This window comes from Camelus dromedarius, chromosome 9, assembly GCF_036321535.1.
Source record: "Camelus dromedarius isolate mCamDro1 chromosome 9, mCamDro1.pat, whole genome shotgun sequence".
In the NCBI taxonomy this organism is placed as follows: Eukaryota; Metazoa; Chordata; class Mammalia; order Artiodactyla; family Camelidae; genus Camelus; species Camelus dromedarius.
In genome coordinates, this window is record NC_087444.1 from 80,072,062 (window position 1) to 80,088,463 (window position 16,402).

Here is a 16,402-nt window from a genome sequence, read left to right on the forward strand (position 1 = left end):
CACGTGGCAGCACTTCTGTCTTTTTCCTTGCTTAATAATATCCTGTTGTATGGACAGAATGCATTATGTTTGGTTGTTTATCAGTTGATGGGCATATATGATGTTTCCACCTTTTTGCTCCTATAAAAAATGCTGCTTTGAACATTTGTGTGCAGGTTTCTCATATTTTCAATTCTTTTGGATATATACCTAGGAGTGGAATTGCTGGGACATGTAGCGTCTCTATATTTAACTTTCTGATGAACCATCAGACTGTTTGCCCAAATCAAAAGCACCGTCCAGATTAAATCTTGTCTCTTTTGTGTTCCCACAGCCTTGGTGGCTCCCGGCTTACAGCTCTCGGAACACCTGGCAATCTTTTATAGCTCTTGGCTTGCAGACCCATTTCCCTCACCAGGTCCCAGCACCTTAAAAACAAGGATTACTATATCTTAATCTGGTGTCATATTTATTTTGACACTCAGTCTCCTTGTATGTAAAATGGAAGCAAGCTACTGAAATTGATATTAGTGTCCCCGGGGAAGCTTTGTTTAATGCAGGTGGTTCCCTGGCCCGGTTTGGGAGACTGCCTGGAGAAATTCCTGGTTAGGAGTGAGAAAAGAACGTCCCGACAATTTCTCTTTCACACTTAGGAAGCTGGACTTTTTTCTTTTCTTTTCCAATTAAGTTCTATGTATTCATAAACCGTGACAGCTAAGCAGCAAGAATTTCTGTATCATATGAATTTATTTTCTCTTATATACATCTAGCTTGCTTTCTTTCGAGTGCTCTTGCACAAGCTTCTCCGGGGAACGTCATGGCACACCCTCAGTCACCGGAAACCCCTGCGGGGGCTCCTCCACACTAGCCAGCACCTCCTGCACCTGCTTCATCTGCTTTCACATATTCTCCATCTCTGAAGTGTGCAGAGCATCCTTTATCTTCACTTCCTTTACTAACTTTTGCTCTTGATTCAATTTCTTTTCAATGTGTTTTCTTCTTTTCGATCTAATAACTAAATATAGACATAATGTTATTGAGATAACAACTAATAAATGAGGACTAGAAATGGGGACAAAAGTGAGAAAAATATGGAAAAATAAAGGTAACAACAATGGCATTTTCAGGCTATAAGCAATGTTATTTGTCTGGTAAGGATGGTGAATATTGCATTTTTAAATCAGTTCCCCACTTTCTGTGGTCAAGCTTTATAAATACCCAGTTAAAAAATATATAATTTATAATAACTATCAATGGAGTATAACCTTTAAAAAGTATGACTCACCATACTGTATACCTGTAACATATAACACTGTACATCAACTATACTTCAATTTTTAAAATGATATTGTAAAACAAATACATACCTAAAGTTTTAAAAAATTAGAGAAGTTATAATTCAATGTAATGAAAAGACACTGAAAAACTATCCTCTAAGGGTACAAGGGCCGTCTGCCTCGGGGAGCACCAGTGACTTCTATTCCTTGACCTCTCAGCTCTGACGGTCCAACTCTGGGCTTCTTAGAGGGGAGGTCCACGCAGGGGACGTCAGTGTGATTGAATCAGACATTGTATGTATTTTTGCTCTAGAATTTTTTTAAGCAAGTATCCAAGAATCTCAGAACTTCTACAAAAAGCAGGTTTATGTGCGCATATACACTGTTCTCTCCTCACAGGGACTTGCAGGTGTGGTGGGCTCCCGGGGGCTTTTGACCCGGGGGCAGTAACCTCCACTTTGCGGGCCTGGATCCCGTTTCCACGTCAGATCGAGGCAGATGGTGCAGGAGGGACATCGACCTGACTGTGTTCAAAACTCAGCAATAACGCTGCACAAATGGTACATTTAAGGGAAATGTTTAGTATGGGAAAGGTTTTGTTTCCCAAACTATTTTCAGTCCTCGAATTGCCCTGCAGAAGGAACCAAGCAACCACAGCTGTTTGTCCTTCTGTGTAATCTGATGGGACAGGTCATTTCTGTAGGTGTGGCCGTAAACATCTATCTTGCTTACCTCAGACTCCATCAACTCCCACTTAGCTCTGCCTTTGAAAACCAGACCATCATGGCCAGCTCAGCTTTCATGCAACTCTGGACCTGACAAAAAAACTGGCTGCCCCTCTACCTGAATGAATGAACTTTTCCAGTTCCTTCTCATTCTCGGGAAGCAGATACGTGGACTCGTCCAGGCTGTCATCCTCGGGGCTCTCCTCCTCGTCTGCTGATGGTACCCTGATATTTTTATAAAGCAATGCCAGCTGTTGTCTCTCCTCAGCCTGTGCCAGTCGACTGGAGAACAATGCAGATGAATTTAAAAGCCCAATTTTCACGATAAATCCTCACATCTTAAATTCTGTGACTTTTTGATGGAAAAGGGTCACTAGTACACGGTGGTAGTTGGGGGAGGGAGGCAGAAATAGACTGTGAAACCAAAGTTTTCACAGATCTCAGATTTGTGCTGACGAGCAGAAAAGGAGTAACTGATGATGCCAAGTTGGATCGGAGCCAAGACCAGGGTGGGATGAATGAGGCACTCATGTTGGGTACAAAACGCCACAATCAAGTTGAAGATCTTAGTGCAGTATTTTACAAAAGAATAATTAATGCCAAGAAATCCACAATGAACAGAAGGTCAACATTTTCAGGAAAGACAGTATAGGTGTTACTGGCTTTTCCTTTGGTTCAGTTTCCAATATGATTTGCCTCAGCAGCATTCCTGAGCCTGTATTTAAAATATTGATATTTTGTTTATTATGGATTTTTGAAGGCATGAATTTAGATTTTTTAAAAAATACTGTATTAAATTATTATTTATCTTGATTATCAAATTTTTGGCACACACCCACCCCCTTAAATTTTGCACCTGAGGTGAGCGCCTCACCCACCTCACCCTGGGTCCAACCTTGGACATGGATCTCTGTTTGAAGTGGAAATGGGCAATAGTGTTTTAACTTTTCCTAACACGCTTACATTCCTGACTGTGCTTGACTCGTGTAGTAACTAGTAATTTTAGGGCTAGTGTATCTGTGCTCTCAGGGGCTGGGATGGAGGGAAGGGACAGGAGGAATAGTCCAGAATCATACTGTGCAGCGGGGGGAACTGGCCTGACTGTAATCAGGAGGTTGGTGCAGGAGCAGGATTTGGGTGAGGAGAGTGAGGTGCTCCCTTTAGGTGCAGTATTTAAGGGGGTGCCAAAACCTCAGTAATGATGATAAATATTTTGACTTAATATTTTTTAAAATTGAAAGGAATGGGAAAAATCCATGATAAACCAAATATCAAAATTTTAAAGACAGGATCCAACAGTGCTGTGATTAACCACACAAAAGCCTGAGGCAAAGGGGAAAATATGAGTCTCTATATACATGTTTTTATGTATTATTTTATGGTTATTCTTTTCTAAAACTTTATGAATATAGTTGAGAATATATGAAAAAATTTAAAAATGCATAATCAAAACTCACACCATTACTTTAAGTTGACAAACTTTATATCAGAAACAAAATTTATTATAATTTTACTTTCCTGGTTTAAATGAAATCACACTCACCAATATATTTTCAAAATCTGCTTCTGGGAAAAATGAACCGCTAAAAATTACATGAAGACATGTACTTTGGGCACACATTTTTCCTTTTGCCCTAGGCTCTCCCATGGCACCAAGGGTAACACAAATGGAAAAGCTGTAAATGTTGACATTAGCTCAGTAACTTAATTGGGCACTGAAAGTCCAGGAAGACACAATTCAGCGAGTTATTTTAGAAATTTTTCTATCTGTTAACATCTCTGTCAATACTAATGAAATAAACTGAAATTGCAATTACATAAACTGAGTCAAAGGAGATCACCACATTAGGTATTCTGGAGCCAGACATGCTGGTGACACACTCTCATTAGCAAAATTTCTTCAATTTTACTTTTAATTTTGCCTTCATTTGATGTACACCAAGGTGATCCTAAAATGGCTACCTTAAAAAACATCCCACACATGGCAGTATATTCCCCATGGACATACTTAATTCTAATAGAGTAAATAATTTAGTACTTCCTCAGTTTGATGGGATACAGTGGAATCCCAGAACTAAATCCTAGACTAGGAATCAACATGTTGGCACTGATCAGAGCAGCACAATGTCACAGTGCAGCTCACTTTTGTCTAATACTAACTCCAAAGTGATCGCAGAGTAGGGAGGGTGTAGCTCAGTGGTAGGGTGTGTGCTCCACATGCATGAGGTCCTGGGTTCAATCCCCAGTACCTCCATTTAAATAAAATTAATCTAAGTGTTCATCAACAGATGACTGAATAAAGAAGTTGTGGTATAATTATACAATGGAATACTACTCAACCATAAAAAAGAATAAAATAAGGCCATTTGCAGCAACATGGATGGACCTGGAGATTGTAATTCTAAGTGAAGTAAGCCAGAAAGAGAAAGAAAAATACCATATGATATTGCTTATATGTGGAACCTAAAAAAAAGATACAAATGAACTTATTTACAAAAGAGAAACAGACTCACAGACATACAGAACAAATTTATGGTTACCAGGGGGTAAATGGGGTGGCAAGGGATAAGTCGGGAATTCAAAATCTGCATCTCTTGGGGAGTGATGGAAATGTTAGGTATCTTGATTGTGGTGGTGGTGGTTTCATGGGTGTGCACACCTATCAAAATTCATCAAATTGTACATCTGAAATATGTGTAGTTTACAATATAGAAATTGTACCACAATAAAGTTGTTTTTTAAAAACTTAAAAATAAACAGATAAACCTAATTACCTTTCCTCCACCAACAAAAACAAAAAACAAAACAAAAACAATGATCACAGAACTTGACTGTAAGCTTTATCGGTGCGAACAAGATGAAATGTCTTCCCCAAACGCTAGTATTACCCCAGAGAGCCTTGATGATAAGTTTCTAGTGAAAGAGGGAGTGGTCACTCTTCTCTGCTTTGCACTGTTAAGATTCCTCCCAAAGTATCAACTTCACATTTTGGGGGGATGCCAGCATCTCAGATAGTGGCATTCAAATATTTTTTTTAATGGAGGGACTGGGGGTTGAACCCAGGACCTCAGGCATGCTAAGCAGGCATGCTACCACTGAGCTCTACCCAACCCCTCAAACATTTCTGATCATGGTCTCAAGTAAGAAATAAGCTTTACCTCACAATCGTGTGTCTGAAAAGATTGAGAATCAGTATTTACTTTAATACATGTAATGCTTTGTAATATTTTCTATTCTACTAAATTGTACTCTCTCCTGTTTCTTTTTATATTTTTCTTTTATATCATGACCCAACATGAACACAGTCCGTATTCTAAAAGACACTGTCTATCATATATAATGACTATAATGAGTTCGTGATTATAAGAACTGTCATTATTATTATCATTACCATCACAAAATAATAACCTACTTAACTAGTTACGTCTTACGTAAGGGTGGTGAAGGTTACCCAGCACATACTTACTAGATCATATAGGAAATAGCGATGCCACACACCAGGGCGATGCTGAAGGCTACCCCCGCGACTGTAACTACTTGAACAAGAGCAGGTCTATGAGGAATCAGTGCTAAAAATGGAAAGAACAGACGTTCTCACTAAATCCTGTTTTAGCTGTGACTATCAGTGAGTATGTTACTCATATTGTTTTCCAGAGAAAACCAGGAATACCCTTAAAAATAGCATTCTTAATTCTAAAACATATGGAGGCTAGATTGCACAGCCTGAGTGAACAAATATACTTTGAATTCCCACCTAAGCCCTGACTCCTTTTCCATCTGCCTCCTGTCTTTGGTCCAAGCCCCTCTGATGCCCCGCAGAGACTGGTCCCCGACTCAGCACGGCAGGCAGCTCCCGCCATCGAGGGGGCTGAAAGGGGAGGATCCTTTGTTTTCCAATCAGGTGCTGCCCGGATAGCCTCAGGCTGTGAACTGCTGTTATGAACGGACATCACAGGGCACTTCAGGATGCAGTTTCACAGACCTGTGTTCCAGGTGTTGGTGTTCGGGACCACTGAATGCCCCACAAAACCACGGAGCTTTGTAGCCTCAGGGGTGTCCGTCTTCCCATTACCTGAATCAAAAAAATAAACAACCAGAGTGACCGTGCAAACCGAACGAGGGAGCAAAGGGCAAAGCAACGAGGTTACCCAGCCACGTGTGAACCCTGACCCACACTCGACCTTCCTGCACTTTGTCTCTTCACTGGTACAGGATGAGGAGTTCAGCGGCTGAGCTGAAAAATACTTTGATAACGATAATTTGGGCGCTGGGGATTAACAGACACACATTACTGTATGCAAAGTAAACAACAAGGACCTGCTGTACAGCACAGGGAACTACATTCAATTTCTTGTAATGACGTATAATGGAAAAGAATCTGAAAAAATACTTATGTATCACTGAGTCGCTTTGCCGTACACCTGAAATTAACACTGTAAGTCAACTACACTTCAATGATAAATTTTCTAAAAGGGCCAAAGAATGTGGACCTTCGGACACCATGGCCTGGACCCCGCTGGGCTTCGTGGTTGTGGGGCTGGGGCGGGGGGCGAAACCCCATCGCTGAGCTTTAGGAAGAGTCGTAGTATCTTTGGGGTGGACGGGTGTATTAACCGTCTGCCTCTGTTTCTCTCTGTATTCCCAGCGCTTTGACATCTCGCGCTATTGTCTGATCTGCCCGAAGCAGCAGCGTTACTGATCCGACCACGGGGAGGGGCTGTGCAGGTGCCGGGAGCTACACCCACGACAGCGCTGGGAGCGTCGGCGACCGCCCCACCCCGCCCCGCCCCGCCCGATCCCCTGACTCACCCTCAGGCTGCGGGGACCGCGTGGGCGCAGTCGCGGTTCGTGCTGGAAGTAGAAGGGGACCAGGAAGAAGAGAGGGGTCTAAGACAGATGTAGGGAAATAAGGATCTGCCCTGGTGTCAGACGAGAGGGGCCGTTCCAGATGGGCAAGATGAGGCTGCGAGGTGCAGCTCAGTGGCAGAGCGCGTGCTTAGCATGTGCTAGGTCCTGGGTTCGATCCCCAGTACCTCCATTAAATAAACAGATAAATAAACCTAATTACCTCCCCCACCAAAATAAATAAATTAATAATTTTAAAAATAAAAAAAAGTAATTGTCAACATAAAAAAAACAAGTAGTTAAGATGGTAAATGTTAAGGGGGATAAAGCTCAGTGGTAGAGCACATGCTTAGCACAAGGAGGTCCTGGTTCAGTCCCCTGTACCTCCACTAAAATAAATAAATAAGCCTAATTACCCCCAAATAAAAAAATAATAACTTTTTAAAAATTTAATAATTAAGAAAAATATATTTGGGGGAGGGTATATAGCTCGTCCTGGGTTCAACCCCCAGTACCTCCATTAAATAAATAAGTAGATAAATAAACCTAATTACCTCACCCCCCCAAAAATAACTAAAAATAAAAATAGAAAGTAATTGTCAAAGTAAAAAAACCCAAACAGCTAAGATGGTAAATGTTGTTAATAAACTTATTCCAATGCCTGGTAGAAACATGGGGCTTAATTTGCAGGAGCACGGAGCTCTGCCGGCACCCAGTGTCTCCTTTCAGGAATATGCACCCTTAAGAACATAATGCACTTGGTTCCTGGCCTGGTTTTGCAGTCGCTGGGAAGCACCCCTATCCCTCCCAAGCTGAGGGCCTGGAGGAAGTCAGCACAGAGTGGCGGGGCTGGGCTCCCATCAGGGCAGAGAGGCAGACAGCTCTGCGATCTGCCAGCTGACAGAGTGAAGAACAGAGCAACTCACTTCGAAGCAGTGCTTCCCTCACCATATTATGTTGTGGCTGGGCTACTGCCAGGCTTAGGAGACAGTGGTCTAGCAGGAGAGAGGGCCCCAGACTAGCGTTCTCACTGAACTGGATGAGGAACCACAAGGACTCACCTCGGAACTGGACCAAAGGCCCTTGAACCTGAGATAGGAGAATCTCCGTAAAGGGCAGCGTGGGCCGCTGGGTGACTTTTGTGGGTGCCTGTGCCTGTCGATAGCCTTGAAGAGAGAACCTGTAGCAGTGAAATGCAATGACCCCACTCTACTCCCCCTGATGAAAATGAAAACCACGGTGGGAGCCACCCCTTAAACCCACTGCTTAGTCGGCTGGTTTGAACTCACCTGCATAAGGCAAGCACAAATGAAGGGGGCATTCCATTAAAAATAAAAATAAAAAGATGAAAGAATTTTGAACCTTGTCCATCATCCCCAAATTGTTCATTATTTTACCATATGGGGGAGAGGAAGTATTTAGACATTTTCCAGCATCAGTCCTGTGTTTCTCTGAGGAACGAAGGTCTTCTACCTACAGAATGTCTGGGTCCTGACTTGGAGCCACCAGTGTGAGGTCAGCACACGCTGCCACGGGGAATTCTCTCATGGAACCGAGTCGGCCAATGGGGAGACACAGAATGTGGGGGCCGGTGCTGGGAGTCAGGCTAAGGTTTTGGGTACAGCTATGAATATGACCGGGTCCCTGCCCTCAGAAAGTGCACGGATCAGTGAGGAGGCAGAGGAAGTCAATTATCAGTCCTTGTGACACAAACAGAACGCAGTCGGGCTCTGTGGTCAAACACCTGAAAAGATCCTCATCTCTGGCTTCCCAGGTGCTGGAGCCAATCCAGTTACTTAACCTCTCCAAGCACCAGTATCCTCCTTGGTGAAACAGGAGGAAGAAGTAATATCTGCTTCACGGGGTCACAGCGATGGCTGAGTAACGGAACCCACACAAAGCTCAAAACCAGTGTGGGCACTGAACATGAGTTCTCGCTGTAATATGCGAGACTACAATATTTGCAAAAAATTCGCAATTCAGTGCACCTCCAACCTCTGGGGTACCTACACTCAGAAACCTAGGCCCAAGTGATGAGGCTGACCGGCTGTCACAAGGGTCCCCCTTTTGCTCTCCTGTAAATGTGACCTAGCAACATTCGGGTGCAGCAGTGGCCACGCCACGGGCCACTCCTGGGGACTCCCCGGTCCCCTAATAGAAGCACTCACCTGTGGGCTTGTCCTCACTCTCTGCTCCCCACCTGCTGGGTTGAGCCCCTCCCTGGGTGCTCCTCCCCTGTGGCTCCTCTTCTCAGGGCACCTGATGGACCATCACCTGAGAGAACACAGAGTGGTGTTCATGGCGTTATTTATAGTACACAAGAAGTTATTATAAACCCGAAGTTCCCGCAACCAATGAATGGACAAGCACAGTGTGGTATGACCGTGTGATGGAAGATTGCTCACCCACCGTGCGTGCTGCAGTGCTGATGAACTGTGTGCAAACACTGTGCTAAGGCCACACGGCACGTCCTCCCATTTCTGTGAAAGGCCCGAAACAGGCAAATCCACAGCGACAGAATGTGGACCGCCAGGCTGCCGAGGGCCGGGGGAGGAGGGGCAGGGGGTGGAGTAACTGCTAACGGGCTCCTTCCGCGGTGGTGGATGTTCTGCACTTAGACAGTCATGATCCGGCACAACATGTGAACGCACCGAAAACCACTGCAAAACGGTTAACGTCATGGTCTGCGACTGTCTCAAGAAAGCTACTGATTTTTCAGAACAGACTATTTTTAAGAGTAGCTTTTGTTCACAGCAGAGATCCCACATGCCCTGCCCCTCACGCACACTCACACACACACGCACGCACACGCAGCCACCCCCATTATCAACACCCCGCACCAGACAGGGAGATTGTCACGGCTGCTGCGCCCACACCGACACATCATGGTCAAAGTCCCTAGCCTCTGCTGGGCTGACTCTCGGCATTAGACATTCTGTGGGGTTTGATAAAGGCGCCATGACATGAATCCCAATCTTATAAAACGTCACATAGCACAGCTCCTCTGCTGGAAGCATCCTCTGTGCCACCTCTTCCTTCCGCCCTCCTCCCCCCACCCTCTGGCAGCCACTGGTATTTTTACTGCCCTCATGGGTTTTCCCTCTTCCAGAACATCAGAGAGTTGGGCTCATACAGCACGTAGCCTTTTCAGACTGGCTTCTTTCACTAATTAATACATATTTAACATGACCCATAGTAATACGTTCCTCCGTGTCTTTTCATGGCTTGGCAACTCAAGCTTTTTTTAAATAAAGGTTTGGGGGGAAGGGTATATATAGCTCAGTGGTGCAGTGTGTTCTTAGCATGCACGAGGTCCTGGGTTCAATCCTCGGTACCTCCATTAAGATAAATAAATAAAAACCTAATTTATCCTCCCTCCCCCCCAAAAAAATTAAGGAATAGTTGGTTTACAATATTACAGTAGTTTCAGGTGTAGACCACAGTGATTCACATTTTTTATAGATTATACCTCCATTTAAAGTTATTTTTAAAATAGAAAACAAAGACACCGATTATAAAATATTGGCTGCATCCCTTGCAATGTGCAATGTATCCTTGCAGCTCATTTATTCTACACATAGTAGTTTGTCCCTCTTAATCCAGTACCCCTAACTTTCCCCTCCCTATCAAAGGTATTATTATTTTTTAAATGGAAAAAGCCACTGAATTTGGATGCTCTTAAGTGTCGCCCATGGACTACAAGCCCAGAAGGCACACCTCCGGGGCAGCCGACCTCCTGCGTGGATCTCACCTGGGACAGTTTCCTTCTTCAAGGATGGGGTCCACCAGTCTCTCCCTGCTCTGGCTGTTCTCCAGGTGCCTTAATTTTTTTGCTCAAGGTTAGGAATTTTAAATTATTACCGGAAGGAACACAAATCAGATCCAAGCTTCTCCACCATGACTGCGACCTTTTCTCTTGGGCTTCAGTACTTTCTCTGTAACACTGCGGTTTCTTCGTGTTTCTCTGCTCCGAGGTTCACCGAGCACCTTTTCATCACCTCTCTGCACAGCCCCTGCACCACACTGGTCCAAGCGGCCATCTCTCGCTGAGTGACCAGAGGTCTCCACACCTGTCTTCCCGTGGTAGCAGCTGCCTCCGCCCGCTCACTGCCCGCCCAGCAGCCACCAGGCCTCTTCAAACACAAAAGCATCTTCTGTCCTTCCTGGGTAGATGCTCAGTGGTGCCGGTGCAGAAACCCAGCCTTCGGGCAAGTCTTTGGGCTGCTCAGCAGGGCTCTGAGAACTCATTCCTCCAGCTTTGGATTCTGAGCAGACTTAGCACCAGGGCTTGGAGCCAACTTCTGCCAAATGGAAAACAAAACCAGTCTTCAGTCAGGAAAGACTTTATTCAGAAATATGAGTCCTGTAAGGAAAGGGGGCTGTCTGCCAGCACCTCCAAGGCTGGGCAGAGAGGAACATGCCTTCACGGGGAGGCATGAACAAGGCTACAAAGAACCGGGTGTGGGGAGCGGGAGATCAGAGGAGACACCTGCTGTCGGCCAGTTCTAGAGGCGGCCGCTGTTCTGCACCCTAATACTTGTTTAACCTCAGGAGTGAGTCAAAGTTCAAGGGTCTTTGGGGAGGAAAGAAGCTGAACTAAAGTTTGGTGAAGTCGAGATTACAGACTTTTGTTCTGATTGATCAGAGTGGACAGTCTTGCTAATCACTTCCAAGAAAGACAACAGAAATCTGGAGTCTGGATCTGGCCTTGTCCTGTGCAGAAGAGGGGTCCCTGAGAGCCTTATCAGTCCTGTGGGGAAGGATGGTCCTTGGCAGCGAGCCATTTCCTGGAACACAAAAGGTCAGAGGGATTTAACTGCCTCTGTGTTCCAGAAGCCTGAAGCTCAACGTCGTCACCTCTCACCTCCAGGTTTCAGGTCTCCTTTATCCCTGAGTCCTCTGGAGAGGACCTTAGGATGGCCTCCCACGGCCACATGAAGCCTAGACCACCACCTTTTCCTCCAACAGTGTCACTGTCACACGGGGCCAGGTTAGAGTCCCCAGCACCTTGCTTGGCCCTGCCCAAGGTGGCCCTAAAATGACCCCAAGTCAGGCTGGCTTCCTTCCCTGTGGTGGAAACCATGCCGGGTCCCACTGGATGTCTGCTCCCAGGATGACAAGAATCCCCAGAGCTCGGCCGACAATACAGATTTCTGGGTCTAGTGGATCGGGGTTGGGGCCACGGTGAGGGGGTTGTCTGTATTTTTAAGAACACCCCAAGTGACTTTTAGGCTCTGGAGTTTGGGAAGCAAGGCCAAACGTAGAGATTTCTGGTTGGCAAATCTGATCACGTTCCCTGCCCCCAGTTCTCCACCTTTGAGACCCTCCCTCTTTGGAGCGTAAATACTCCCACCACGAGGACCCACCTTGAGCAAGGGCGCTGCTCACTGAGCACTACTGGCTCCGCCTGAGAGGGATTTTGTCTCTGTGATGTCACAAGGGAGGCGTAGCCAGGGGAGACAGATCAGCACCTGCAGAGAAACCCAGGCTGAGCCCTGACCTTCACGACTCAGTCTCTGTGTTGCTGGGGCCCCTCTGCACTGCCCATGCCCCTTCCTCCGCTCTCCGCTGTCCACAGGTGAGGCTGATTTGTTGCCTCTCTGATTAACCGACTCCTTGACTTCCACCCACCACGCCCCACTCTACAGTTGAGCATTCTGACTCATCCTTCTCCCACACACAGGGTTTGTGGACCACCTGCCTCCACGTGCAGAGCCCTTCTCCCCGTGGGCCCCACCTCACAGTCAGCCTGTCTCCTCCCCATGGTCGGGAGACCCTGGATGAGGAGAACTCACAGCCGCCCCACCTGATGAGGCTGGGCTGTTGGGAAGCTCAGTCAACAACATGCTGGTGTGTCTCAAGTACCCTCCGTGCCATAGGTGCCGTGTGGGCACAGGGACTCAGCATGACCAGGGCCAGCGTCATCCCCACCCCCATGGGGCTCACAGCCGAGTGCGGTATTGGAAGGAGGTGTGGACAATGAGGAAGGAGACAAGTAGACAGGCGACGTCAGTGGCGTGTGCAATGAGACGGACCGCGAAGGGAAGGATGCACTGACTGTAGGTCTGGAGTGTGGGGCGGGGAGGGTGGGTCTCAGGATATTATCTAGGAGCAGAGACCCAAATGTTGAGAAGAGGAGGAAGGGCCAGCCCCGCCAGGCACTGTGAGATTGTTGGTAATGAAGGTATGTGCTTTTCCTCTTCATGCTTCTTGCATTTTCCTGTTTCTGTCTCAATGACCTTCCTTTGCCCAGAGAACCACCTTCAGTATTTATTAGTGTTGATCCACTGGCAAAAACCCCACCACTTTGGTCCATCTGAATCTCTTCTTCACCATCATATTTGGTGAAGACGGCATTTGTTTTCCTTCAGTGTCACCCCATCGCCAGCTGGCTTCCATCCTTTCCTATGGGAAGTCAGCTGCCATGTCACTTCTTTAAGGTTAAGGTGTCTTTTCCTGTGAGTGTTTTCAGGGCCATCTCACTGGCTCCAGCAGCTTGTCTGTGACCTGACCAGGTGGGGCTGATCAGATGTGTTGCTGTAGTTGGTGTCTGTCATCACTTCAGAGCAATTTCCAGCCATTCTTTCCTCATATGTTGCTTATGAGGGCTGGGTCTTTAGACACTGAGGTCCAGTGTTCTCTTCAGAGCCCCTTCTTCTGAGGACAAGGCCGACCCCTTTTGTGGGGCCCACCTCAGGGTTTTCAAGGCTTTCGATTTCCCCACCATCTTCTCTTTCACTGCCCTTAGTCTCAGAGATGCCAGGCTCCTCTTTAAATCAGTATCCCATTCCCTGTTGAGGATACCACTCTTGTCTTGCATTCCAAGTACCAGCCCCCACTTTGCAACTCTGCTAATGCCTCTAGGGGACAGTCTTTCTGTGGAATCTCATCTTTCTCTGTTTTACTCTTCTTCCCACTGGCATTGCTCCATCTCTTTCTTAATGTATTTCCCTATTTTTTTAAATATATATTTTCATTTTTAATTTTTTTTAAATGGAGGCACTGGGGATTGAACCCAGGACCTTGTGCATGCTGAGCACATGCTCTACCACTGACCGCCGCCTCCCACCCCCGTACATCTTTATATATTTTTTCTTTTTTACATATTTTAATCTTTTATTTATTATTTATTTCTCCCCTTAGCAGAGGCACTAGGAATTGAGCTCAGGACCTCGTGCACACCAAGCATGCACTCCACCACCGAGCTACACCCCCACCCCGACGTGCTCTCCCTGTTTTCTCTTCACTCACAGCATCGCGTGTACGTACGTGCCACTGTCTGACTGCCCTCACCAGAGTCCCAGCTGCACGAAGGCAGGGTGCTGCTTTGTTGCTGCTGTGTCCTAGTCTCCCCACAACACCTGGCGCAATCCGGGCATTTTGTAAACATGTGTTGAGCAAACAAGTGATGAACCCCGTCTGTCCCACAGCAGGGAGCAGCGGCCATCCTTCCTGCTGGAAGTCCCAGTTGGGCAGAGTGGCTGTGGAGGGAAAGCAGGGGCCGAGACAGTAGGCTGGAGGAGGGGGAGGGCAGGGAGGAAGCAAGACTCCAGCACGTGGGTGGCCCCTGCGGCTGCAGAAGGCGGCGTTTCCATTGCGGGCTGGAACTGAAGCTGGCGGGGCGAGTCCCCAAGCCAGGGACAGAGCTAGCTCGCTGCTCTCCTGCTCCCTGACCCAAGCGTCTCCCCAGCTTTCTCCCTGTTCTCCTGATTAGCGTCACCCCACCCTTTGCCGTCTCCATAGCAGGGTCCAGAGTGGACAACTGTACTCGCCTCTTTCTGCTGAACAAAGCCTTGAGTCTGATGTTCTGCAATGTCTCATGTTCATGCAAATGTGTTTTTTTCTCTCTGGAAAATCCCAGAACAGTGGAAATGGCTGGTGGTTTCATTGCTAGTCTATGGCCATGGACAGGAGTAAGGAGTGGCTTCACCTCCCCGGAAGGCCCTCCTTGACTCCCTGGTCTGACTGCAGTGCCTGCACGGGTGCTGCCATCACCCCTGCTGAAGCCCCTGCCGTGGTCCAGACACCGCGACCTGTCCCCACCAGTGTACCCAATGTCTCACCTATGGGACTGTGGCTCCTTGAGGGCATCCGCAGGGCCTGGCCCAGGACTCCTTACCCCAGCCCCTCCAGGAGGGTTTTCTGAAGGCACAGACGGACCAGCGAACACGTGCTGGAGCGCAGTTTCCCGATGCTCTTTCCTCCTGCTGGTGAACCAGGTGTAGCCGTTCACACTGCAGAACTTACCTGCTTCTGTTCTGCTTCTGGACTTATCCCCAAGTTGCAGCCGTGAGATGAAATCACTGTCTGGTGGCATCAGCTCCAAGTCTTTGCTGTCCTCATAGCTGGTTTCTGAAAGGGCCTGGAGTCCATGACCCTCCCCGACCCCCACAAACCCCATCACTATTTCTTATATCAGTGAGCTATGCACTGTGATGGTACACACTCAACTTCTGTGCTGAGTAGTGAACCCGACCCTGCGAAAGAACTAGAAATGACAATGTCCCATGTTAGGATGATTACAACTGGGCTGTTCACATCAGGACTGTGAAAGACTTGCTTACAAGCATTTACCTAGAATGTTAACTGTGGAAGTTCTCCCCCGCTGCCCTCTATCAGGATGTTTGCACCCCTGGCCGCGCTGAGACACCAGAAGACCCACTGAGGCTATGAGTGGCCACACGGCAGTCCCCATCCAATTTACACCAAGTTTCAAAAGCATGAGTCAAGGCCTCCTAGTCCAGCTGCTTTATTCACTGGACGAGAATAATATCCAGTAAATAAACTGGAGGAAGCACAGCACCCACGAAGTTCATTAACACGGAGGCTTGTTTTTCCAGTTATTCAAAGTCCAGATCAACCTCACCCACGATTCCCTTGTGTGCGCTACACAAATCCAAGCCCCACCTTCTTCCCTTCGCCTGGGTTGCCCTCCCTGGACTCTATCAGGCCCCCTCTGTTGTCCTAATAACACGGGAGGGTCTTTAGAGACTGAGTTTGGTGCCTTGGGAATAACTGTAATGCTGGTCTGGCCATTTGTCCACCCCATGCTCATCGAGAACTGAACCCGCTGTGGGCCAGCAGTTCTAGGTCCCAGACGAGTGAGAATCGCTGCCCTCCTGGAGGTCGCGTCTAGTAAGAGCAACAAGCAATAAAGAGAAACATGCTAAGTAAGTCAGATTAAACAGCACGCCTGCAGTTGCTACGTGCCATGAGCACTTACAGCAGATGAGCAGCGCAGGGGAGGCGGTCAAGAATAGCAGGGAGCGGCCGTTTGGACCGGAGCCCCTTGGCCTTGGGCCTGCCTGTGGCGCTTGCTGCTTCTGTGGAGAAGCTGAGCACAAGGAGAGGTCGCTGGGACGGGGACTCCAGTACCTTCCTACAGACCTTCACTTAAAAAGGATTCACAACCGGGTTTCCAGTTCTGGGTGCCACAAGCCAGCTCAATCACAGGCAGCTGAGATAAAGCCACGCGTAACTTAAGAGGCAAAAGAGGAGGGAATATCAGAAACTGTTAGAAAGACCCGGGTTGACCTCTGATTTGAACTGGAGTGCGGGGCTGGGTGGCTGAGGCAG

The 16,402-nt window shown here is 47.2% G+C and overlaps 1 protein-coding gene, 1 long non-coding RNA gene and 1 other non-coding gene across 3 annotated transcripts; 1 reads left to right on the forward strand and 2 right to left on the reverse strand.

Moving 5' to 3' along the window:
• Window positions 1-738: 738 nt before the first annotated feature.
• Window positions 739-6,637, reverse strand: C9H19orf18 (chromosome 9 C19orf18 homolog). Its single transcript, XM_064490039.1, has 5 exons — window positions 6,472-6,637; window positions 5,964-6,215; window positions 5,448-5,550; window positions 2,100-2,263; window positions 739-994 (listed from the first exon to the last, which is right to left on the reverse strand). The coding sequence occupies exons 1-5, from the start codon at window positions 6,635-6,637 to the stop codon at window positions 879-881; spliced, it is 801 nt and encodes a 266-aa protein (XP_064346109.1). The 3' UTR covers window positions 739-878.
• Window positions 4,163-4,235, forward strand: TRNAV-CAC (transfer RNA valine (anticodon CAC)). The gene has a single exon. It is a non-coding gene; the product is annotated as a tRNA-Val (tRNA).
• Window positions 6,638-6,789: 152 nt separating the features above from the next.
• Window positions 6,790-14,258, reverse strand: LOC135322149 (uncharacterized). The gene is made up of 6 exons (XR_010382515.1): window positions 14,096-14,258; window positions 12,193-12,297; window positions 10,578-11,127; window positions 8,995-9,100; window positions 7,888-7,992; window positions 6,790-6,832 (listed from the first exon to the last, which is right to left on the reverse strand). It is a non-coding gene; the product is annotated as an uncharacterized LOC135322149 (long non-coding RNA).
• Between the last annotated feature and the right edge of the window lie 2,144 nt (window positions 14,259-16,402).